Source organism: Silene latifolia, chromosome 7 (assembly GCF_048544455.1).
Source record: "Silene latifolia isolate original U9 population chromosome 7, ASM4854445v1, whole genome shotgun sequence".
In the NCBI taxonomy this organism is placed as follows: domain Eukaryota; kingdom Viridiplantae; phylum Streptophyta; class Magnoliopsida; order Caryophyllales; family Caryophyllaceae; genus Silene; species Silene latifolia.
In genome coordinates, this window is record NC_133532.1 from 106,371,484 (window position 1) to 106,394,421 (window position 22,938).

At 31.2% G+C, this 22,938-nt stretch overlaps 1 protein-coding gene across 9 annotated transcripts; it reads left to right on the forward strand.

Moving 5' to 3' along the window:
* Positions 1-2,656: 2,656 nt before the first annotated feature.
* On the forward strand, positions 2,657-22,357 carry LOC141592478 (sucrose synthase). 9 transcript variants are annotated; one of them, XM_074413164.1, is made up of 13 exons: positions 2,657-2,791; positions 16,932-17,063; positions 17,673-17,793; positions 18,190-18,341; positions 18,456-18,648; positions 19,241-19,576; positions 19,788-20,057; positions 20,129-20,245; positions 20,348-20,514; positions 20,619-20,843; positions 21,019-21,582; positions 21,812-21,950; positions 22,078-22,357. In XM_074413164.1, the coding sequence occupies exons 2-13, from the start codon at positions 16,969-16,971 to the stop codon at positions 22,108-22,110; spliced, it is 2,412 nt and encodes an 803-aa protein (XP_074269265.1). In that variant the 5' UTR covers positions 2,657-2,791; positions 16,932-16,968; the 3' UTR covers positions 22,111-22,357. The 9 variants fall into 9 exon arrangements, with proteins under 9 accessions (XP_074269265.1, XP_074269273.1, XP_074269272.1 ...); XM_074413172.1 differs by having other exon boundaries at positions 2,664-2,791; positions 16,958-17,063; XM_074413171.1 differs by lacking the exon at positions 2,657-2,791 and adding an exon at positions 15,816-16,008 and having other exon boundaries at positions 16,958-17,063.
* The last annotated feature ends 581 nt before the right edge of the window (positions 22,358-22,938 follow it).

Sequence of the window (22,938 nt, forward strand, 5' to 3'; positions counted from 1 at the left end):
ATTGGATAAATTAAAATTTTAAAAGTATACTCTCTCTATCTAAATATTATTTTGCAATTTTTTTGATGACTAAGGGACCCTGTGACGCTAGGGTAAACTCACGGGTATATATGATAGCTCGCAAACCATGTATATTAGATAAATTACTTGAGAGTGACGGGCTCAAAATTTACAAGACATAGACTGAGGTCAAAAATACTCCACAATATCAATCACGAAATTATTAGTATATGTACTCATTTTAGATATACATATACGTTTTTGAAAATATATGGCTTATAGAACTTAATTCAACACCTTATTAATTGAATCATTAATTAATTTTCTTTCTATAAAATAAACTTATCTTTGCCTATCAGACTAATTGTGTCAGGTTTAAATTTTGACCCTAAATTAAGAGATTAATAAGGTCGCAAGTTATGATTTATTTGCCTTGGCCTAAGATAAACAGGTCAAGGCAATTTTTAATAGGTCTAGACAAGATAATATCTTCATAGGCTCATTGGAAATCCGAAATTTTAATAAAACTCCTTTACACAAATTTGATTATAACGTAGTACCGCGTAATTTTGCATGGGTTAAATAGTTTGACGGTATGATAGTTGATAATATGTTATTTAATATAGTGATAAACGCGTATGTGATAGACTAAATAAGGTTGGCCCAAAGAAATTTCCCAAATATATTGTAAATTATAACAATGTGATAATATTTTATTTATTTTTTTCATATTTTCATTTGATAAATGACAAGTATGGAGGAATATAATTTGGATGCGAAATGTGTAGTTAAAAAATCACGATATCTTTATTATGCCTATAATGATAATGAATCTCTTTATTGGTAATGAATTTATAATTCAAAGTTATAATCGCAATTATGACATGATAAAATTAAGTCTTTGATTTTCGATAAAGACACATTTTACTCATCGATACATTATTGATAATTATACCCCTCTCATTTCTCCTCCCATTTTCTCTCTTTTATTTCTCTCTGATCTATTCTCTCTAATTTCACATACTCATTCTCCTCTACTAAACACGTACTACGTTGACAATTATTTTAATAATTGTATTGTACAAATTTATTAATATATACTACATCGATAATTATTTTACGTAAATTAGTATGTACTACGATGATAAATTTACCTAATATCTATATAAATATATTACGTTGATTTCTATGTAGTGCACAAGATATACGCTAAAATCAACCATTAATGATGTATAAAAAATCACCAGTTTAACTACCAAAGCACACTATCTATGTACTACAAGGTTAATAGTTTTGCAGTTAAACTAATGAGTTTTTTGTTAGAGATGCTAAAATCAACAATTAAAGAGGCTGGAAACTCTATCTTCATACGAAGTACTTGATTAACGAAGCATATTTTTAAACGGTAATAGTATTTTGAGTTAAGTTTGATAGAAGTATGATTTATGAGCTTTAAAAGAATTATTATCAACACATGTATTTCGTTGAAAAGGAATATTGTCTCATTAAAAATGCGTTAACTTTGACAATTAATTATAAAAGTTTTTATGGTGTGTCGCTACACAAGGTGGAAAAAAATATATCCTTTCATGTTAGAATTAATTTATATGGCCTTAGGTTGTGCAATTACATGGGATTATTAGAGTAATTATATCAGATTATTTTATATGGCCGTACGTGGTGGTTTAAAGTTGGTTTCTTTTAAAGACCAATTTTTGTTTGTTAGTTAGAAATAACGTTATTGATAGTGTGTCTTATATTTTAATAATATTACGAGCGTTTTAAAATGTGCACGAGTGACGATTTTAATTTTGTCCTATTTTACTAATTAACAAACTAAATGAAAATTGGGTTAAAATTATTTTAAACTTACACGGGTTCTACAAACGTGCACTAAATGAAAAGCAGGTTTAACAATTTGGACGGGTATGTTACTATTCAGACCAATTCACCTTTACAAGTTTGTGGCTATTTCATGAGTCACAAGCAAAAAAGGACTGAGGATTCTGATTTGCGATAATGATAAATGCGTGTCCACTAGAACAAATAACGTAGTTTGTAAAGAAGTTTTCGAGAAATTATAGTACAATTTACTTATGATTTTACACCGTAACAGCTTATTGTTATGCTTTGGTATTTTCGTGGAGTTATTGACTTATTGTTATATTAATATATATACTCTCGATAGATACAACTTTATTATTGCTATATTTTAGATATTTTGGATACATACTTCATTTAAAGAGCAACCACTATTAACACGTTTTTTTACAACCACCTAAATAACAATCCCGTGCAATTTGCACGGGTATAAAACTAGTTCTTATGATAGATATATCCGCAACACACGACAATTTGTGCTATTATATATAGGAAGTACGGAGTATGGACTAGTAATTGACTTCAGTGAGCTCAGTATGTATAGATATAGGTAAACTAGGAGCTGAAAAATGTGGGTAAACCTACTAAAACCAGTTGTGTTAATGGTTTTAGTAATACAACACAGTAATCTTTCTTGAATTCCAAGTTGGTTGGTTGGTTGGTTATATTTTTTTGGTGTCTTACCTTCATGGAAATAGATGTTTAACCTTCCTAACCAACGAACACCGACTACGCCACTATTTAAAGCCCCCACTACTTAATTTCACTTCATTCATCATACCCAATTATTTTTAATTCATCTTAATACACATTATTAGTAACATTTATAAAATTCATCCATTTTCAAAGTTTTGTTTACTGATTGATTTCCATCTTATTGCATTCACATTTTCAAGTATCAATTTTTCAGGTATGCATGCTTACAAATTTACGTGTTAATTATTATGTTGCTATATTAAATAAGTTTGTATGAGTAGCGGTATACTTTATCTATCCATTTACTAGTGGCCTTTCATAAGCATACTACATTGCTACGTGCCTACGTCTAAATACTCTTTGTTTCAATCAGTTGTATCTAAAATGGAGTTGTACTGTTGTTCTAATTATTTATTTATCTTTTTATTCTTTGTAAATAATACTCCCTCCTATTTTAGATAATCGTTTTATTGTCCATTTTCGTCTAGTCGGGTAACTGTCCTATTGTCTATTTTTGGTAAGTGTTGTGTGGTCCAAATTCAATTCCATTTCCGTCTATTCACATAACTGTCCCATTGTCCGTTTTGTGTGATCTAAACTCACTTTCTTAATTCTTGTGCCATTTTCACAATGGGACGGTGATGTAGAATAGGAGAATAAATTTTAATAATTGGTAATTTGGTATTGAATAATGATAAGTTTCATTATCGGTCAGGCCGCACTGCATGGAGGAGAGAGTCGACTTATAAATCCAGGAGGTTCCATCCCAAAACCAATTGACAATGGGTGGAGTAACTCCTTGGTTTATATGATAGACAACTTTCTCCTCTTTTTCCAAATGTGAGGATACTCACATGCGCTTTTTATCATGGGTGGTTTGTATCTTGTGACACTCCCCCTCACATGTGAGGTCCCTGATAAGCCAGATTGGATTTTTTTAAGTCTTTTTATCCCACTGTTATTTTTCTGGCCCAGTTTTTTTTTTCTATTTTTCATGCCCAAATATCTGTTTTAGTTTATTTTCGACTATGGGCTCTGATACCAATATACCATAATAAGTTCCGTTATCGGGCCTGGAAAAGTATATACTCCAACAACCCAACTATACTAACTTCTGCCATGCAATAATTTGTTTCAACTTTATCCATTTGTGTGACGAGGTCTTCATTTAGAGGGGTAAAAACTTCTGAAGATAGAAATGTACTCCTCACGTTCTCAATTATTTATTCTCTCTTTTTTTTTATGAGTGTTATTTTAATTAAATATAAATAAATAATTTGGACTAAAGGAGTAGCTGGAATAATAGACATATTTTACAATTTTTTTATAGTAAATTAATTTTATTATCAATAAGACAATAACTCCACCTTTCTATACCTCAATCCCTTCTTAAATTTGCAAATTAATCATTTCAATTGGTCTTGTGTAAAAATATGTTGTAGTGTACCGTGTACGATTTCTGTTATAGTATGTTATTCTGATTACTAGTCGTATTTACATTAATAAATGAGATATATAATACAAGATGCGGAGTAAAACCATTATATATAGTACATTACTATTATTTATTATAAATTCTTTTAGGGTCACTTTCTTTCAACTTTATGATTTATTTATATGTTATTTTGTTAGTAACGTTACCTCTCCTTTTCCCTAGTCAAAAAGACTTATATTGTCACCTAGACGACAACAACAAAAGCTAGGGAATACAATAGTAAACAATTATTAGTGTTAATGGAATAATTATATGTTAGACTAAATTTATTCCTTCTTCTTAAAATAATAAATTAAATATGATCATGATTAGCTAACATTGTCTTTGGATCATATCCACAAAGCACATGTATGTATCTACAAAAGTTTAAGTACAATTATTTATGAGCTATATTCTTATTTATTAAAATTATTATGAGAAGAGTACGTTAACTATCAATCACACTTAAAAGTTGGCAAATGCTAATGTTACAAACAGTGTTTTTTAGTTAAGACTGACTATACACCTGACTTTAGCATAGAGTCCTATGTATTGCATAATCAAGGCATACCAAAATTCGTTAAGCTAATGTTTGTGTCTTTCATATAACACAAAATCCCATTATAGACAACACATATCCGTCTATAACTAAAGACTAGCTAAATATAATATCATATTCTTAATAGGACAAGCAATAAATAGGATGGTGGGGGCAAAAAATGTCACCACTTTCAATCTATTTGACCTGTCTGTAGCTATAGATAGATATATCCATCTATAGCAAGACTAGTTGTTCATATAATTAGGCTTCGTTTTTTTTCGATTAAAAAAAGCTGAAATGAACTGAATTAAATTGAAATGAAATGAAGTACGAGTTAATTTATGAAGAGATAAACTAAAATGAACTGAATCAAGTTAAACTGAACTGAACTGAAATGAGTTGAAATTAAATCTAAAAAACAGAGTCGACTTGCTTGGAATGAGAGTAATTATTAAGGGAGTAATAGAGCTAAAATGAACTAAAAAATGGAGGGAATTGATGGGTGTTAGAGATAGAAATAGATAGAAATGGGAAAATATAGTGTAATAATCGCTCCATTAAGGGAGTAATTGTTCTCTACCTCTCCCCCAAGTAATGCATTATCTCCATATGGAGGTAATAATTCCTCCCTCACCTCCTCTTTTTACCTTCCACAACCACCAGTAACCACTAATCTTCTCCTATTTCTTCTTATTTTAGCTCTCATTACTCCCTTCCACAACCACCAGTAACCACTCTCATTCCAAGCAAGTCGACTAAGGGTGAAACACAAATTTACGAGGAATTGGACTAGTTCACATGCAATCCTTCAACTTAATCAGATTCTAAAATTTTAGTAAGTTACGTTAAAAAATATGAAAATTAAATGAATAACTTGCATTTAGTGGATGACTTTAACTATACCGAGAGGGTCCGACTCTAACTGTTTTTTCACATTTATTGTAAATTTGTCACCAAACCTCCCTTGACTTAATGATTGAATCACAAATATTAAATCAAATGTTTATTTTTATTGTTCTCATCTCATATGGGTAAAAAAAAGGGTTTTTCTAACCTATGCTCATTAGGCATTAGATAAGAAAATAAAAAAGGAAAGAAATAAATATATTTCTTGTAAAGAAAAGTAAAAATAATGAAATATTGCAAGTTCACATAAAAACATCATTTAATTATTTCCTTTTTTGTTTTCTTATCCTATGCCTAGTGGGCATAGGATAGAAAAACCGAAGAAAAAAATATATGTATAAACATCCAAATTTTGTATAACCGTACTTTGTATTACAACTTATATGTTTAAATTGAGAAAGCTAGATAGCAATTCTAAAAATTATGAGAGAAAATTATAATCAATATGTTTTCAAAAAAAATCCTCATATCTTATCATTTTTTATAATCATAAATCCAACATAAGATTAGACATTTCCCTACCTAATTGTATCTCTGCAAAAGTCTATGAAATAACAAAAGAGAAAATAAAATGAAGACGTAAGTAATTGGTATAGGTCACTTCTATTAATGTTACAAGTTCAAAATAATGAAGGTTTATGATATGCTTTCATTTTTGGATATAAAAAGAAGTTGGAGTTTGTGTTAGTTTGGTACTAGTACCAAATGCCACGGCATCTAGGCATTTAGGCATCATTTAGCAAAATGTTATTAAATGCATTATTAATTCTATTTTAATTATTTTACCTAATTTGAATTATTTCCAAATTGCATTTACAAGTCACATAATGGGAATCCTGTAGGATTGTGAGCAGATTTGTAATAACTTTTTGTACTGCATATTTACCCTTTCCGGGTTGGTGCACAAACTCAACTTCAACAACAGGTTTTACTTCATTTTTATTTATAACTAGTTGGAAACCCGTATGCACGGGGCTCTTATTAGGATCATCTTTAAAATATATGCTTAACTTGATAAAAAAAAAGGTCTAACTATATTGAATCATTTGATGAAACAAATGTTCGTGGTTTGTTGTAGTTGATCACCTATGTTGCTTTTAGCACGAAAGGTTTGCTGTTTAATTAGTAGTAATCATATCATTTGTAAAACATCAAGCGACATAGTTATAGTACGTCGCTACTACAGGTACCATCAGTTTTTAATTAAATACAAATGCATGTCCATAAACATGGTGCAAATTACCTAAATGAACCCTATATAACTGAAACATACCTTTATGAATTTTCCAAATTATTTTAACCTTCAACAACTAAGTAAAACTAAACGGTGTTACGTAAAACAATAGGTGTCATAATTATACTCCTTGTATCTATCATATGTGACAACATTAGTTATTAGTTTATAACTTCATTAAAATCGTTGGGTTATTGAATAATTATAGTGTTACCGTTCTTATCGCACTCACTATCTGTTTTTAAGCGAAGTAGCCTTTGATTATTTACAATAAGACTACTTATCCTTAAAAAGTCTACGCAAAATATATATAGTTTAATAAATTTGTGAATTTTTTTTTTGTAAATAATGTTTTTCGTGTGGCTTTGATACATGGGCAAAAAACATTAAAATGAAATAAATTTGATATTAGAAAGGTTAGGGGATCATGGAAAAATCTAATATTTAAGCCTTGTTTGCAAAACAAATAAGCTTAAGCTCATTCTTACCAAAAAAATCATTTACTTTATTTTTTTATAAGTATTTGTCATTTGGTAAGTAACTTATTTACCAGAATAAAAGTAGCATGTGAGAAGAAATAAACTTACCTGTCTTTTTTTTTTTCTACCCTTCAATTTATAATATTTCTTTAATTATTTCTTTATTTAGACTCCTAATGTGTGCCCTTAGGGAAAACATTAGAAAAATCGATATTAAATATGGGGTACTTATTATGTCTTTCTATGCTATTTACCAATAATAAGGCATCAGCTACCTGTTAGTTTGTCAAACATTTTTTAGTGAACCAGCTAATTTATCAGATCCTAATTTTCAGTTCCTTATAAACTACTCACTCTGTCTCAGTCATTTGTTTACCTTTTTCATTTATGGGCGTTGTCTCATTCATTGTTTCACCTTTCTAAACTGGGACTATTTTTTAAGGGTAATTTCATCATCTACATAACCTATTGTCCACTTGTAGATGTGAAATGTATTTTTGAGTGAATTACGGTCAAACTTTTCAAACTTTGATCTAGAAAAAGCAAATGAGGAGTTTTGTGTGAATTGTAGGGAGTAAGATATTAGGATACTACTTTTAAACTCGATTAGTTTAAGATTAATTTTATTAAAATTATAACTCAATTTTGTTTATTTGAAATGTCATTTATTAACAAAATCAAGTCTCATTATCTTACATTGTTATTCAGCTAACAAAATAAGCAAATCCTCAGAAAAGAGGTTCAATTTTAAGAAACTGACTTCAAATTACTAAATACATATGTACAATCGTTTCACTTCTTTACCAATATATATGCAATTAGTTGTTTTTATCGTAACGTCAAACTTATAAGTTTGACCTAGTTTATTACACTAAGGAGTACCTTATATTCAACTAATTAAATCCATACGAGATACCTCATGGTTAACCATTTACAAAAAAGATGTATTTCCACTTTGGTGGCCTGAGTAACTGAGTTTTAGCCTAATTCCACTTTAGTGCCTCGAGGTTTGCATAACTCCACTTTGGTGCCTTAAGATTTTGACAATCCACTTTAGTGACCTATACATAACATTCTTAGTATTTTATATGGAATACTTAAAACATATGTTGAAATAACAAATTAACCATTTTTTTTTTGCAATATTATGTTGATTATTCTATTTTGTATGTAGTTTAACCTCCAATTTTGCACTTTATTTCACTGAAAATATAATTAATTAAGATTAAAGTTGACTATTAAATATTTTAGGTCACCAGAATGTAATTAATTAAAGATTAAACTTGACTATTAAATGGTCGTTCAATTGGTTTTTAATCTTATGTGAATATTATTGGTAATCTAATCATACACATTTGATACGTCATAGAAAGTCGGATTTAAACTATTTATGCCATCGTTGTAGTTGTTTATTTCTAATATAGTCATTATAGAAATTATTCTCATTCCACCGCCATTGTATAAGCCAAATGCTAAGTAAATGTCATTCTTTACTTCTTTTTTCTAATATGACATGTTACTATTTCCTGAATTATTTTTTTAAAATAAAAATCAGCTTTTTTTTAAAGTTTTTGTTAAAGATAATTACGTGTTTGGTTATAATTAACAACTCGAATCTTTTCCTCAAAAAAAAAAAAACAACTCGAATCTTTGTAAATCTTTTAAATATTCAAAAAAGTTTTAAAATATAATTATCTTTATTACAACACGGGTTTCCCTAAGTAGTTAAAATCGAACAACTTAGATTTTTGACAATATTTTATATTTGTTAAAAATTAGGATTTTTTTTCTCACAAAGAGTAATTCTATGTTTATAAAATGTAGGCAATTTTAACACTTTTATACGTTTATTAAATGACATTTTGCCTTATAAATATTTCTAAAATAAATATTCTTTATAAAGTTATTTTCCTATTTTTAGATCTAGTTCTATTAGTATTATTTTTCTCATAAATAATGGTTCTATTTCTAGTAGGATTATTTTCTCATAAATTATTAGATTTACTCCGATTAGGATAATTTTCTCATAAATTATTAAGAGAAAAAAGCTAGATCTACACTTATTAGGATAATGATAATAATTTTATATAAAACTTATTTTATATATAGGAATTCTAAAAAAGTTGGACTTTCTAATATCGCTCGAAAAGTTTCTGCTTTATATATATGTACTAGTTGGAAAGCCCGTGCGATGCACGGGGCTCCTATTAGAATTATCTGTAAAAATATATTTTTAAGTTAACCAAAAAGTCCAACTATGTTGAATCATTGATGAAAAAAATTCATGGTTGGTATAGTTGATTGATGAATTATTAGTGCTATTACCGTTAAAAAATTGACATTCAATAGTACTTATAACATCAAGTGATTTAGTTATAATATGTACTTTGCTTTTTCATTGTCGCGGGCACAATTGGTTTTTAATTCAATAAAAAACGCTCTCTTTGTAAACATGGTACAACTCACCAAAATAATTCTTAATAACCGAGACAGACTTTTATGAGTCTTGTAAATTATTTTAACCTACAACAACTACGTAAAACTGAATGATATTACGTAAAACAACAATTATCATAATTATATATAGTGTGTTCAAAGAAAATGTTAGATCTCTTAAACATAATTTTACCTTGATTATATATCTACAATTAAGAGTATTTGCTCTTTATAAACTTCTCGCAACATCAAATCCAAACTGAATTCTAACAGAATTATTGGTCTCTAAACAACAATCAAAAATACCCGTGATTCTATTGCATAGAATGCACGGGGCAACATCATTTATTAGTTTTATGACATCATTTAAAATCGTTGAGTTACCAAGTTAGTATTTTATGGCAACGCTGAAACGTTTGTTTACCTTACCAATTACCATGGTCTGGTAATAGAAAACTATTAAATTTTTAACAAAAAGTAATGAGAGCAAACAAAATTTCGAGAGTTGATTTAGATGAGAAGTGATTAATCATCAGTTCCCCTCACAAAAACGCAACAAAAATGTTGGCATTTGGTATTGACTATATCAGTTGTATAACATTCACAGATATAATTGGGTTGTAGAGTTATTATTCTTATAATCTCACGTTTCATCGGTTTTTAACAGAAATAGCTATTTACAATTAAAACTACTTGTCCTTATAAGCGTCATACAAAATATATAATACGACACATAATTTGATAAATTTGTGAAAACTTCTTTGTAAATAATGTCCTTCGTTTGGCCTTGATACATTTGGTCTCTATCACGATGAGAACCTTAATCCCTTAGATGACGTTATTCTTGACGCTTCTACGTAAAAGTGGTCATTACTAAAAACTGGTTTCCGCACATAAATTCCAACATGATTAAGTGATTGTCCCCGACTCTTGTTTATTGTCTAGCGTGGCATAGCCTCAATGTATATTGTCTCCGCTTAAGAACGAAAGGAATATTTGTGTTCGAGGAAGTCATTCCTATATGCTTGGTTTAGTACCTTTTGCCAACTTTGGAACCCGTAATTATCTTCCTTTCTATTTCGAATTTCCCAAGACGATTGATAATAAGACAATGTCTCTTTAGATAGACCTCTTACAGAGTTGATGTTCCTCAACAACAGAACCGACATACCACACTTGGTAAAATATACCATTATGAGTTATGTTAAAAAATTCATCATGTATACTCCCTTCCCTTCTTAATGAACATCTTTCCCATTGCTTCTCAAGAGTCAAACGTCGTTTATAACTTTGACCAATAATATGTCAAATATCATGGTCAAACTAATGTATTGACGACTCTGCAAAAACAATACATAGGATCATTGCGAAGAGGATGACGTACATTTAGTGTGAAATTCCTAAAAGATAATGAATTGCTCCCAAAGTCTAACGGGACTAAAATATTCTACCAAGTCTCGAATAATAGGAAAAAAAGCGACTCCTAAAAACAAGGATGTCATACAGGCGAGGAAACAGGATAAAGGTAGGCTTTCTCATACCCATATTAATTAGAAAAATTATATGCCTTTAGTTGTCACAAGTAAGAAATTTCAAAACCATAGATCAACTTGTGTAGATCTTGAATTAGTTTGTTCCATATAAATGTTATATTATCGCTTACTCTATAGTTTTCAAATATTTCTGATATTTTATTTACCCATGCCTAGCTAACACCCATGGTTGACATGACTTAAAATTTAGTTTGAGTACGAAACTTTATTTATATTATTTTGCATCCAAGACAAAAGATATATAATTGGATGGACAATTGTGATAAATTTTCCTTTTGATCAAATTTGTTTTTTCTTATTGTAGAGTTAACAATTTTCTTATATGGAACGCTTATTTTGAACCAATTGTTTATTTATTCTATTTCTCATGATTATGATATATATACGTACTTTGTGTTACAATGTCTCATTGCTAATATTAATTCTGAACCAATAGCTATTTATTTTATTAATCAAGTTTATAAAATTAAAAATGGAACATGAGATTAACTTTTAACAATAGGTTCAAAAGTAAGTAAACATGGGCAAAAAAAAAAAAAAAATAGAAAAAGAAATTAATTTGATATTATGAAGGTCGAGAGATCATGAAATTAAAAATCTCATATTTAGACTCTGTTTCGAAAAAAAATAAGCTTAAATTTATCTGACCAAAATTTCATTTATCTTCTTTTTGTAAGTATTTGGTGGATAAATTATTTACCAAAATAAGTGAAGCATGTAAGAAATAAGCTACATGTATTTTTTTTTAATACTTCAATTTATAATATTAAATATGGAGTACTTACTATGTCCTTTTATGCCATATTATAAAAAAAACTATCTTTCCGGTTAGTTTAAAAAGCAGTTTTTATTTAATCGGTTAACTGATCGGCTCCGAATTTTCAGTTATCTTTTAAGCTTGTTTTTTAGGTTTCAGTTAATTTTTATAATGAAATATGAGATATAGTATATGAATAATGTGTATGACATTAATATACCATATAGTTACATAGTGTATTTTGAGTATTTAGCACCTACGAACCGATCATTGATTCATCATATGAATAACACTATGAGTTATTCCATTGTTACACAAAAGCTTGGAGTTGTTTAAACCCTCAAATTCTACTTCAGTTTTTCTCGGTTTCATTCCTTCATCTAATGATCTCCACATTCTTATAGAAAGTAAATTAGTTAAACAAAAATAGAAACATATATAGATTAGTAAAATGTTTTATGTATTGATAACTTGAATGTATATGGAGGCATTTATGTTTATGATTTCTATACACACACTCCAATGATTATTTAGTGATTACATTTTTGATAAAATCGTAACTTATATTTCGTGTAACTACGTAAGATTACACTACATCATCTTCACATAACACTTTTATAAAATAAATTCATCTTTTATCCGCCAGCTTCTTGAATTTTGATGCGAGAATACAAAATAAAAATGTATGAGACCGTAAGTGGGGGAAAATAAATACGATAACTTGAACTATTATTATGAATTTCTATTATCTGTTTGATAATTTTATATTTATATTAGGATAATTTTATTAAAATATATTTGATCTACTTATATTAGGATAATTTTATTAAAATTTGTTTTAAATACTAAGAAATCTACTTTTATTAGGATAACTTTATTTATTTAATTTTTTTCGAAATCTACTCTTGTTAGGATTTCTAAAAAATTTGGACTCTCTAATATCGCTCGAAAAGTTTCTGCTTTATATATATGTATTGATTGATTGATTGATTGATTTATTCCGTAATAGGAGTGTAATAAATGGCAAACACCTCATTCACTATGATCAATTTCTCACTATGGTAGATAATCTTCGTAACTTTCGATATATATTAAAATATGTTACAGCTGAACCGAAAAGAACTACTCACTGTTTATGCTTCATTTACTATTGTCGATAAAATAATCTAAAACCCCATACTTTTTTTTCACAATAACTACCCATATTTTTTTTCACAATAACTATATATACAGAGGACACAAATTTGGCATACTTATTAGTATGTGATCTGTGTTAGTTAGGCCCTATTCTTTTGGATTGAAATAAATCTGATCTGAATTAAACTGAACTTATAGAATCTGAACTGAACTGAACTGGATTTATAGGATCTAAACTGATCTGAACTTATAGGATCTGAACTGAACTTGTAGGATCTGAACTGAACTTATATGATCTGAACTGAACTGAACTTATAAGATCTAAACTGAACTGAACTTATATGAGTCGAACTTAAATTAACTTTATTTTATTTTATTTTATTTTATTTTATTTTATTTTACTTAACTATTATTATTATTATTTTTTTTTTATTATAAGATGCGCGCAGCTTTCATTAAAATAAAAGTAAAAGTTTACATGAAATTTTTTATTATTATTATTATTATAAAAGTAAAAGTTTACATGAACTTGTATTAAAAATAATCAAATTTTTTACAAGAAATTAGTGGGCAACCGAGATACAATCTGGGTCCCCACTCCCTTGGCGATAACAAAGTTAAGTCTAGTAAAAATATAAGCGGCCGCGCAAACCCCTGCATCCTGAGAAATAGAAAATTTTTGGATCCGATTGAGCAAAGCCACAACATCCGTATCCAGCTCTCCCAGCGACGAAAAAAAATTTATTACAATATAATATTATTATCATTATTAATATAATATTATTACTTGCCAAGAGAGAATATTGATAAAAAAATTATAGTCTAAAACACACGGTAGAATAATAACATTTTTCCGCTTTATATACATTGATTTATTCATACATTAAATTACTACAATTACATTACGATAACAAATAAATCACATATTATATTTTTTTATCTAACCATTTATTTCCATATTATCATAATCCTCATCACTTTCATCTTCACTATCACTCTCAACAACAGATCCATTGACTCGCCAAATGTTTTTGACTATGTTGTTTCGTACCTAATACATAGCCTTATTCCGTTTTTTATCAAGCATGCCCGAATCTACTGTGATGCTGAAATTATTAATGAGAGGAGTGATTTTTTTTAAAATAATAATGTATGTATCGAATAATTAATGTCAAATGTTTTTGTATCGGTCTTTAAAAATAATACTCCGTAAGTCCGTATATAGCTTTTCTGAACTAAATTTATAGGATCTGAATTCTTCTGAACTGAACTTATAGGATATGAACTGAACTGAACTGAACTTATAAGATCTGAACTAAACTTATTAGATTTGAACTGAACTTATAGAATCTGAACTGAACTTAACTGAACTTATAGGATCTGAAATGTTAAGTCCAAAAGAAGAGGACCTTAAAAACTTTGTTAAAAATACTATTTTACATTTTTCTTTTCGGAATAGATTAATAATATTTTCTTTTAAAGAGCGACAATCAGTTGACACTTGGATGCTGATTGAGGTCCACACTTAGAATAAATTTTAATTTTTTTTAATTTTCTGTTTTTAAGTTCTCATAACTTTATAGATATATAGTACTCCCTCCTCCGTTCTGGTCAATTGTTATCCTTTGATTTTGGCACAAAGATCAAGGAAAGAGGAGAAGACCAATAACTAAATGACAAGTGGAACAAATTGAATGAGAATGATCAAATTACTTATCAAATACATTCTTAAACGCAAAATTGGCAATTTGCCCCCTTAACTTTGATCAATGGTGAAATTAGGCCCCTCAACTTTCAACTGTAGCCATCAAGCCCCTTAACTTTAACAAAAAGTGAAATTCAGCCCCGATTTTTAATAATTACTTAAAATTCAACAAAAAAATCATTTTTATATTTATATTAAACAACCAATAACAAATAAAAATTAATAATTTCATTTTTAATAATTTATATAAAATTAATTATTCACCTAAACAATAATTTTACATTCATCTATAATAACACAAATTAAAAATATGGTAAAAATTAATGAGCTATTCTAACATTTATATTAAATTGTCTAACAATTGTAAAATTATCAAAAATAATAGCTATTACAATTATATATTGTATAAAAGTTGTAAGATTATAAAAATTAAAATTTTTATTTGATTAATTCGATTATGAAATTCATTTTGATGGAATATTCTTAAGAAATCACACAATGGGGTTTATTTCACTTTTGATCAAAGTTTTGGGACTTGATTGCTACAAATGAAACTTAAGGAGCCTAATTTCACCATTGACTAAAGTTAAGGTGGCAAATTGCCACTTTCGCGCATTCTTAAAATAGAAATGACAATAAATGACACCCAAAAATAAAAAAATGTCAACAAATAACCAGGACAGAGGGAGTATATAATTAAAAACAAAAAGTCGATCACCAAGTAACACAAATGCATCAATTTTTTTTTACTATAACCAGAACATAGATTTTATTTTCTAACAATTTTTTTAAAAAGGTGTAGAAGTCTCGTATCACAAAATGGCAGAATCACATTGATTGCTTGAAAGCAGATGTCAAACCCAAAAAGGGTAAATATACTGACGGAATTTTAATTCCGATGGAATTTAAACAAAGGTTATGAGTTAATAAAGTCACGACTAATGTGATTCTCATGGCCGAGGTTTAAACCCTTCAATATCAAAACCACCCTTATAACTCAAAACTCTTTCTTTATACATATAAAAGAAAACTTTAATCGGTAAATAATTAATGGGAACAAATGAGTAATATTTAGATGAATTGCTTGGTATAGAAGCGACCCTGTTTGTTGATGCTCTCCTATAAAATCCCACAAAACCTCTTACTTCTAATAACACATCCCTTCACTCACTTCTTTCTTCACAGTTCACACCATTAACCATTTTTGTGGTGAGTTATTTGTGTTCTTCTTCTTTCTTTCTTTCTTTTTTTTCTCAAATTTCCCTTGTTTTTTCCCCCCTATAATAATCCCCTGTTTTTCAAACCATTTTACAACAAAACCATGTGCTTACATAAGTTACATGCATGGCATTTGCTCCCTTGTGATCACTGATTGATCAGTTTCCTCATTGATTCAGTAAATTTTAAAAAAGACATCAGCTTTTTCCCTTGAAATATGCAACTAATTTAATTAAAAAAAAACATGAATTTTGCATTGGAATTGGTAGTGAAACTGACCTTACCATTAATTTTTGACGTTAAATTCTATGGACTCACACCAAAAACTCATGCAACATTTTGTATAAATTCCTCTTCTTTTTTCTTTGTTTTTCTCCAACAGTAACAATCTATTTTTCTTACCAATTTAAGTAAGATTCCTCCATTTATTTAATTCTTTCTTACATGCATCAATATATTATTCATTTATGCTTTAATTTTCAATACCCAATTCATAATTTAGTTAAAAGTTTCAATCTTTATAGTCACTTACATGTCTAACAATTGACCGTAATTTACGGGAGCTATTGAGACACTGGGCGTAACATTGTTACTATTGTTGTAGTGAGTAAAGTAGTTCATGTAGTAAGTGGTTTGAGGTTGGTGAGTGTTGAAAATCTTGACCATTCTAGATAAACCCAACAAATACGGGAGTATTAATTAATTGATTAATTAATTAATTAGTAATCATCATTTTTTAAGATTAAATATTCCATTTACTGTTAATTGTTTAAATTGACTGATGCAACACTATCCTGTTAAAAAGTGTGCAGCATCATATTTTCTGTTGTCACTGATCTTACAGGATTAGGTAATTTTTTATGTATAATTTTTTATTGGGTTAATTTAGTAGGTAAATTTGTGTGCAATTGAAGGTAATTAATTGTCTAAGAAACAACAGAAGAAGGAAAAATGGCAGGAAGATTGACCAGGGTTCCTAGCCTCAAAGAACGTTTGGATGAAACTCTCACTGCTCAAAGAAATGAAATTCTTTCCTTCCTTTCTAGGTATTATTTCAAACGTCTTAGTCATTTGTTTACCCTTTTTGTTATTTGCGACTAATTAATTTTCTGCTCAATTTTTGTTGTATGTTTTTTTTTTTTTTTTTTTTTTTTTTTTTTTTTTTTTTTTTTTTTTTTTCATTTTTATGTCTTTTGCATTTAACTAGAAGGATTCTGTTTTTGGAATTTATTTCAGTATAATTGAGTGTATCTATAAGGTTTTGAAAAAAACAAAAAAAAAATGTCATTTTTGGTTTTTGGGTAATTTAATGTTTGTGCTAGCTTGCGAGTTAGTCTTCTGTAAAAACGGTTTTACACTAATATAGTTGTACAATGGATCCAAACACAACCCTATTAGTGGCTAAAAGTAGTTACAACAAGATCCCGTTTTACGATAAATTTGTGTAAAATCGTCTTACAGAAGTATTTATGTTTTATGACTTGCATGTATAGAAATCGGTTGTTAATTGTATTAAAATTTTCTCTTTATATTTTTGGGTATTGGATTGTGTATGCAATATGTTTCTTTTTAGGAAAAGTTTGTTTAATTTGATGGATCACTTATAATGTGATAAATTAACCACTTTTAAATTAAAATCAAATAAATTTGTATAGAATTTCAAGTCATGGAAAGGGGATTTTGCAAGCTCATGAGGTGGCGTCTGAGTTTGAAGCGATGTCAGACAAGAACAAGCTTGCTGATGGTCCCTTTGGTGAAGTTTTGAGGCACACCCAGGTATTCAGTTCATACCTTTCTTATACTCCGTATTATATAAGTACCTTTAAATTCACATAAATGTATGCATGTGCATGTTAAAGTGATGGTTTTATATGGCGGGTTATGTTAGGGTGTTATTCGCCCTCAAATCTTTATCGAGTGTAAGGTCTTGTCGTTGGCGGGGGTGTGCATGCAACTAGATCATGATCCTTATGCCGTGTTTGGACGTAGAAGGCTTTGAAGGAAAAGGGAGGGAACGATTTTTTCAATGCTTAGTTAGTAAATAGGGTTATAGGGAAAATAAGTAGAGGGATACATTTTTGTTCTAGTATTAGGAAGAACGTTAAGCGAAAAAATTGTTCCTAATATTTGTTTTTCTTATATTTGTTTAATGGGCAAAACTGTGGATTTCAGGAAGCAATTGTGTTGTCTCCATGGATCACACTTGCTGTTCGTCCAAGGCCCGGTGTATGGGAGTACATCCGGGTCAATGTTGATGCTCTTGCTGTTGAGGAGTTGACCCCCTCCGAGTTCCTTCATTTCAAGGAGGAATTGGTGAATGGAACGTAAGTTCAAGGCCAATCTTCTTCGTCTTCTGATCAACTTTGTACAACGTATATTTTTGAAATTATGCATCATCCAAAAATCTGAAATGCTCTTTTCTCTTCAATCATTGACAGTGCTAATGGAAACTTTGTGCTTGAGCTTGATTTTGAGCCATTCAATGCCTCATTCCCGCGCCCAACACTTTCCAAGTCCATTGGAAATGGTGTCGAGTTCCTTAACAGGCACCTCTCTGCTAAGATGTTCCATGACAAGGAGAGCATGCGCCCTTTGCTCGATTTCCTCAGGATGCACCACTACAAGGGCAAGGTATATTTGATTTCTTGCTTTTACTGTATTTTGATGAACCAGCTCTTATTAGATCATTATGAATGGGGTGCTACTGAGTGTTCTGTTCTTCATATATAAGCTGATAAGTACTGTATTATTTTCGGCTTTTCTCTAAATTTTAATAACTTTGGTAAAACTGCTATTACTCAGAGGGTCAGAGGTTCAAAGGTTTTTCAAAATTAATCAGATCTAAATTGGTCAGACCCAAATCCGATCTGGACTTGAATATCTCAACCTGAATTGACCCGATCAGAAAGAACTCAATCCGACGCAATTGACCTGACTTGAACTACATATTCAGTTTTCAGGTCATGACCTGCAAAATGCCATGATACACTAGCGCACCAGGATTTACAACTTGATTTGTTGATTTTCATTTGGAATCTGATTTTTGAAAGTCTATTGGTTTTCATATACGCATTCGTAATGTCAGTGTCCATGTCATTGTCAAGTCCATCAGAATAAAGTGATGCATATGTTGATTTAAACTAGTGTGCTGCTCTTTTCAGGAATATCGCATTCATTTCTGTCCTTTTTTTCTAAAGTTGTAATCTTCTCTTGTATTTTTCAGACAATGATGGTGAATGACCGAATCCAAAATCTGGATTCCCTTCAAGCCGTGATAAGAAAGGCTGAGGAGTTTCTGAGCACCCTTGCTCCAGACACACCCTACTCTGAGTTCGATCACAAATTTCAGGAAATCGGTCTGGAGAGAGGCTGGGGTGACACTGCCGAGAGAGTGCTCGACATGATTCAACTTCTTCTAGATCTTCTTGAGGCTCCTGATTCATGCACGCTCGAGAAATTCCTTGGGAGGATACCGATGGTATTCAACGTTGTCATTCTCTCGCCACATGGCTACTTTGCCCAGGCCAATGTCCTTGGTTACCCTGACACTGGTGGCCAGGTATTCGTTTTTTTTAAATATATATGGTGAAAGATCATTTTTATTAATAAAAGTCGTATCAGTATCTTCACATATCAAAATTAATGAATTAGAAATCTGTAAAATTCGGAAAATGAACCGGGTAGGTATCCTGTTAGCCTTTTGCTATGTAATTTTAACACAGTTAACATTAAATTTGGAGTAGTAGTCTGATTAATTTTTTTATCTGTAGGTTGTTTACATCCTTGATCAAGTTCGTGCTTTGGAGCACGAGATGCTTCTGCGCATCAAGCAACAAGGGCTTGACATTGTCCCTCGGATCCTTATTGTAACCCGTCTACTTCCTGATGCAGTCGGGACCACCTGTGGTCAGCGTCTTGAGAAGGTCTTTGGAACTGAGCACTCGCACATTCTTCGAGTACCCTTTAGAACGGAAAAGGGCGTTGTCAGGAACTGGATTTCTCGATTCGAAGTGTGGCCTTACCTGGAGACTTACACTGAGGTAATACAAACCCTCCTGTTAGCATCAAGTTACTTCCTTGTAGAGTTTCATACTAATTAGTCTTCCCTCAGGATGTTGCAAACGAAGTCACGGGAGAGCTTCAAGCTAAGCCTGATTTAATAATCGGAAACTATAGTGACGGTAACATTGTTGCCTCTCTGTTAGCCCACAAGCTCGGAGTTACACAGGTCTGTAGACCCAACCCGACTGTATTCTTTCGTTGACCATGCTACTCTGCTTGTGTTTCTGAGGGCTAAACTTGCTGAATTTGTGGGGTTTCTGTTTTACAGTGTACTATTGCTCATGCTCTGGAGAAAACCAAGTATCCAAACTCGGATATCTACTGGAAGTCATTTGAGGAGAAGTACCACTTCTCGTGCCAGTTCACTGCTGACCTGATCGCAATGAATCACACTGACTTTATCATCACTAGTACATTCCAAGAGATAGCTGGAAAGTAAGCCCATATGACTGATTGTACTTACAACTTTCAGCGTAAAATTCTTTCTTTAATGAACAAATCCTAACTTCGATTATATTGTGATCTTTTGATTATTTCAGCAAAGACACTGTTGGGCAATATGAGAGCCACATGGCATTCACCCTTCCTGGACTATACCGAGTTGTTCATGGAGTCGATGTGTTCGACCCTAAATTCAACATAGTCTCGCCTGGAGCCGATATGTCTATTTACTTCCCTTACACTGAAGAGAAGAAAAGACTCACTGCCCTCCATCCTGAAATTGAGGAGCTGCTTTACAGTGATGTACAAAATGAAGAGCACATGTAAGTTTTCTTTTTCCTAACCTTCATGTTACATGCTTCAACAACCATAGTAACAGTTGGTGCGCATTAAATTTCAATTGTGACGCAGCCTTTCATTAAGTCATTCTAAGACCATCTAACAAGAGACTTAGTGTTTTGAGTCTAATACTGATCTATGTTTAACAAACGTAAACAGATGTGTTCTGAAGGACCGAAACAAACCAATCATATTCTCAATGGCAAGGCTAGACAGGGTCAAGAACATGACTGGCCTTGTTGAATGGTACGGTAAGAATGAAAAACTGAGAGAGCTCGTCAACCTTGTTGTTGTCGCTGGTGACCGTAGAAAAGAATCCAAGGACACAGAAGAGAAGGAAGAGATGAAGAAAATGTATGAGCTGATTGACCAGTATAACTTGAATGGCCAGTTCAGGTGGATCTCGGCTCAAATGAACCGTGTTAGGAATGGTGAGCTATACAGGTACATTGCTGACACTAAGGGCGCTTTCGTCCAGCCAGCTTACTATGAAGCCTTTGGGTTGACTGTTGTTGAAGCAATGACTTGTGGACTTCCAACCTTTGCTACTTGCCATGGTGGCCCAGCTGAGATCATAGTCAATGGAAAATCGGGATTCCACATTGACCCGTACCATGGAGACAAGGCCGCTGATCTCCTTGTCAATTTCTTTGATAAGTGCAAGGCTGATCCTTCTCACTGGGATGCTATCTCATTGGGTGGACTTAAGCGAATTGAGGAGAAGTAAGCAGCTATTTGCATATGTTTATTCTTTTATTCCTTATTTTTAACGTAAAGGGAACCACAGGCGCTAATGACGACTGGTGTTGAACCGTGGTTATTAATAACACACCTCGATAACTTCACGATCTATAACTTAGCTAATATTGACATTTACCTTGTATCAATGAACTTCAGTGAACTTTTGTGCTCCTTTCAATCCTAACCTGTTCTCGGTTCACCTCTTGTGCAGATATACATGGCAGATTTACTCTGATAGGCTGCTCACACTTGCTGGTGTTTACGGTTTCTGGAAGTATGTCTCAAACCTTGACCGCCTTGAGGCTCGTCGTTACCTTGAAATGTTCTATGCCCTCAAATACCGCAAACAGGTAAAAAGAAACCCGAGAATTTACAGTTTTCTTTTAGTTTCTTCTTTATGTAATGTGAGATTGTGATCATCTCTCTTATTGCACTTAAAATAGCACTGAACAATTTTGCCATACACTCGATTTTCAGGCTGAGTCAGTTCCGCATGCCATCGATGAGTGAAGGAGAAGGGGTGAGAAGTGTTGGGTTGGTGAATGAAAATGCATGGAAGAGCGCGTTCTCTGCTAGTTGTTGAAAATAACTCAAATTCTTTGAGATTGTAGTCGTGAATGAAAACCCTCGGTGTTCATTTATGTTTCTTCTTTCCGTTGTCCATTTTGTATTGCTCTTCGCGGCGTTGTTTATGATTGTGGAGGGAACACTTATGTTCCAATGTGTTGGTGAGAAAAAAAAAAGGTGTTTGGTGTTCCATCAGTCTCTGAGTTTTAGTTCTTTACTCCCATTGGTCCCATTTCCGTCCCTACCTGACGTATTCTTTCTGTTGCGCCAGAATTTTATTATGAGACCATTGTGTTCTTTTTTAAACAACTCATCCGCTATATCTGGCCGAAACACCCATGTATGAAGGGAGACATAAAGACATATCGGCCTAATTTCGACCAATATCCATCTATATAATGACATGCATAAAAATGGCAGGTGATAAATGGGATACTTCTATGACATTCAATGATCCGGAACAAAAGGTGCCTCGGTTACTATTCCGATACATGCGCACAATTTATTTGTGTTGATTGAACCCCAAACAATGCCTGCTTGTTTGGTCATGGCCATTTTATTTTTTATTTCTAAAACTCCAATAATAGGTACTATTAGGTATAGGACCCAAACCCTGAATCCATGTCCACATTACATACGCTTCTAATCCAATTGTCGAAAAATTTGAGCCAAGTTTTCAAACCTGATAAAACCCGACCTCATTGAGATCAAAAATGAAAATCGAATAATAACGTACAAGACCAAGTGTCATCCCTAGCAACAACACTCCGC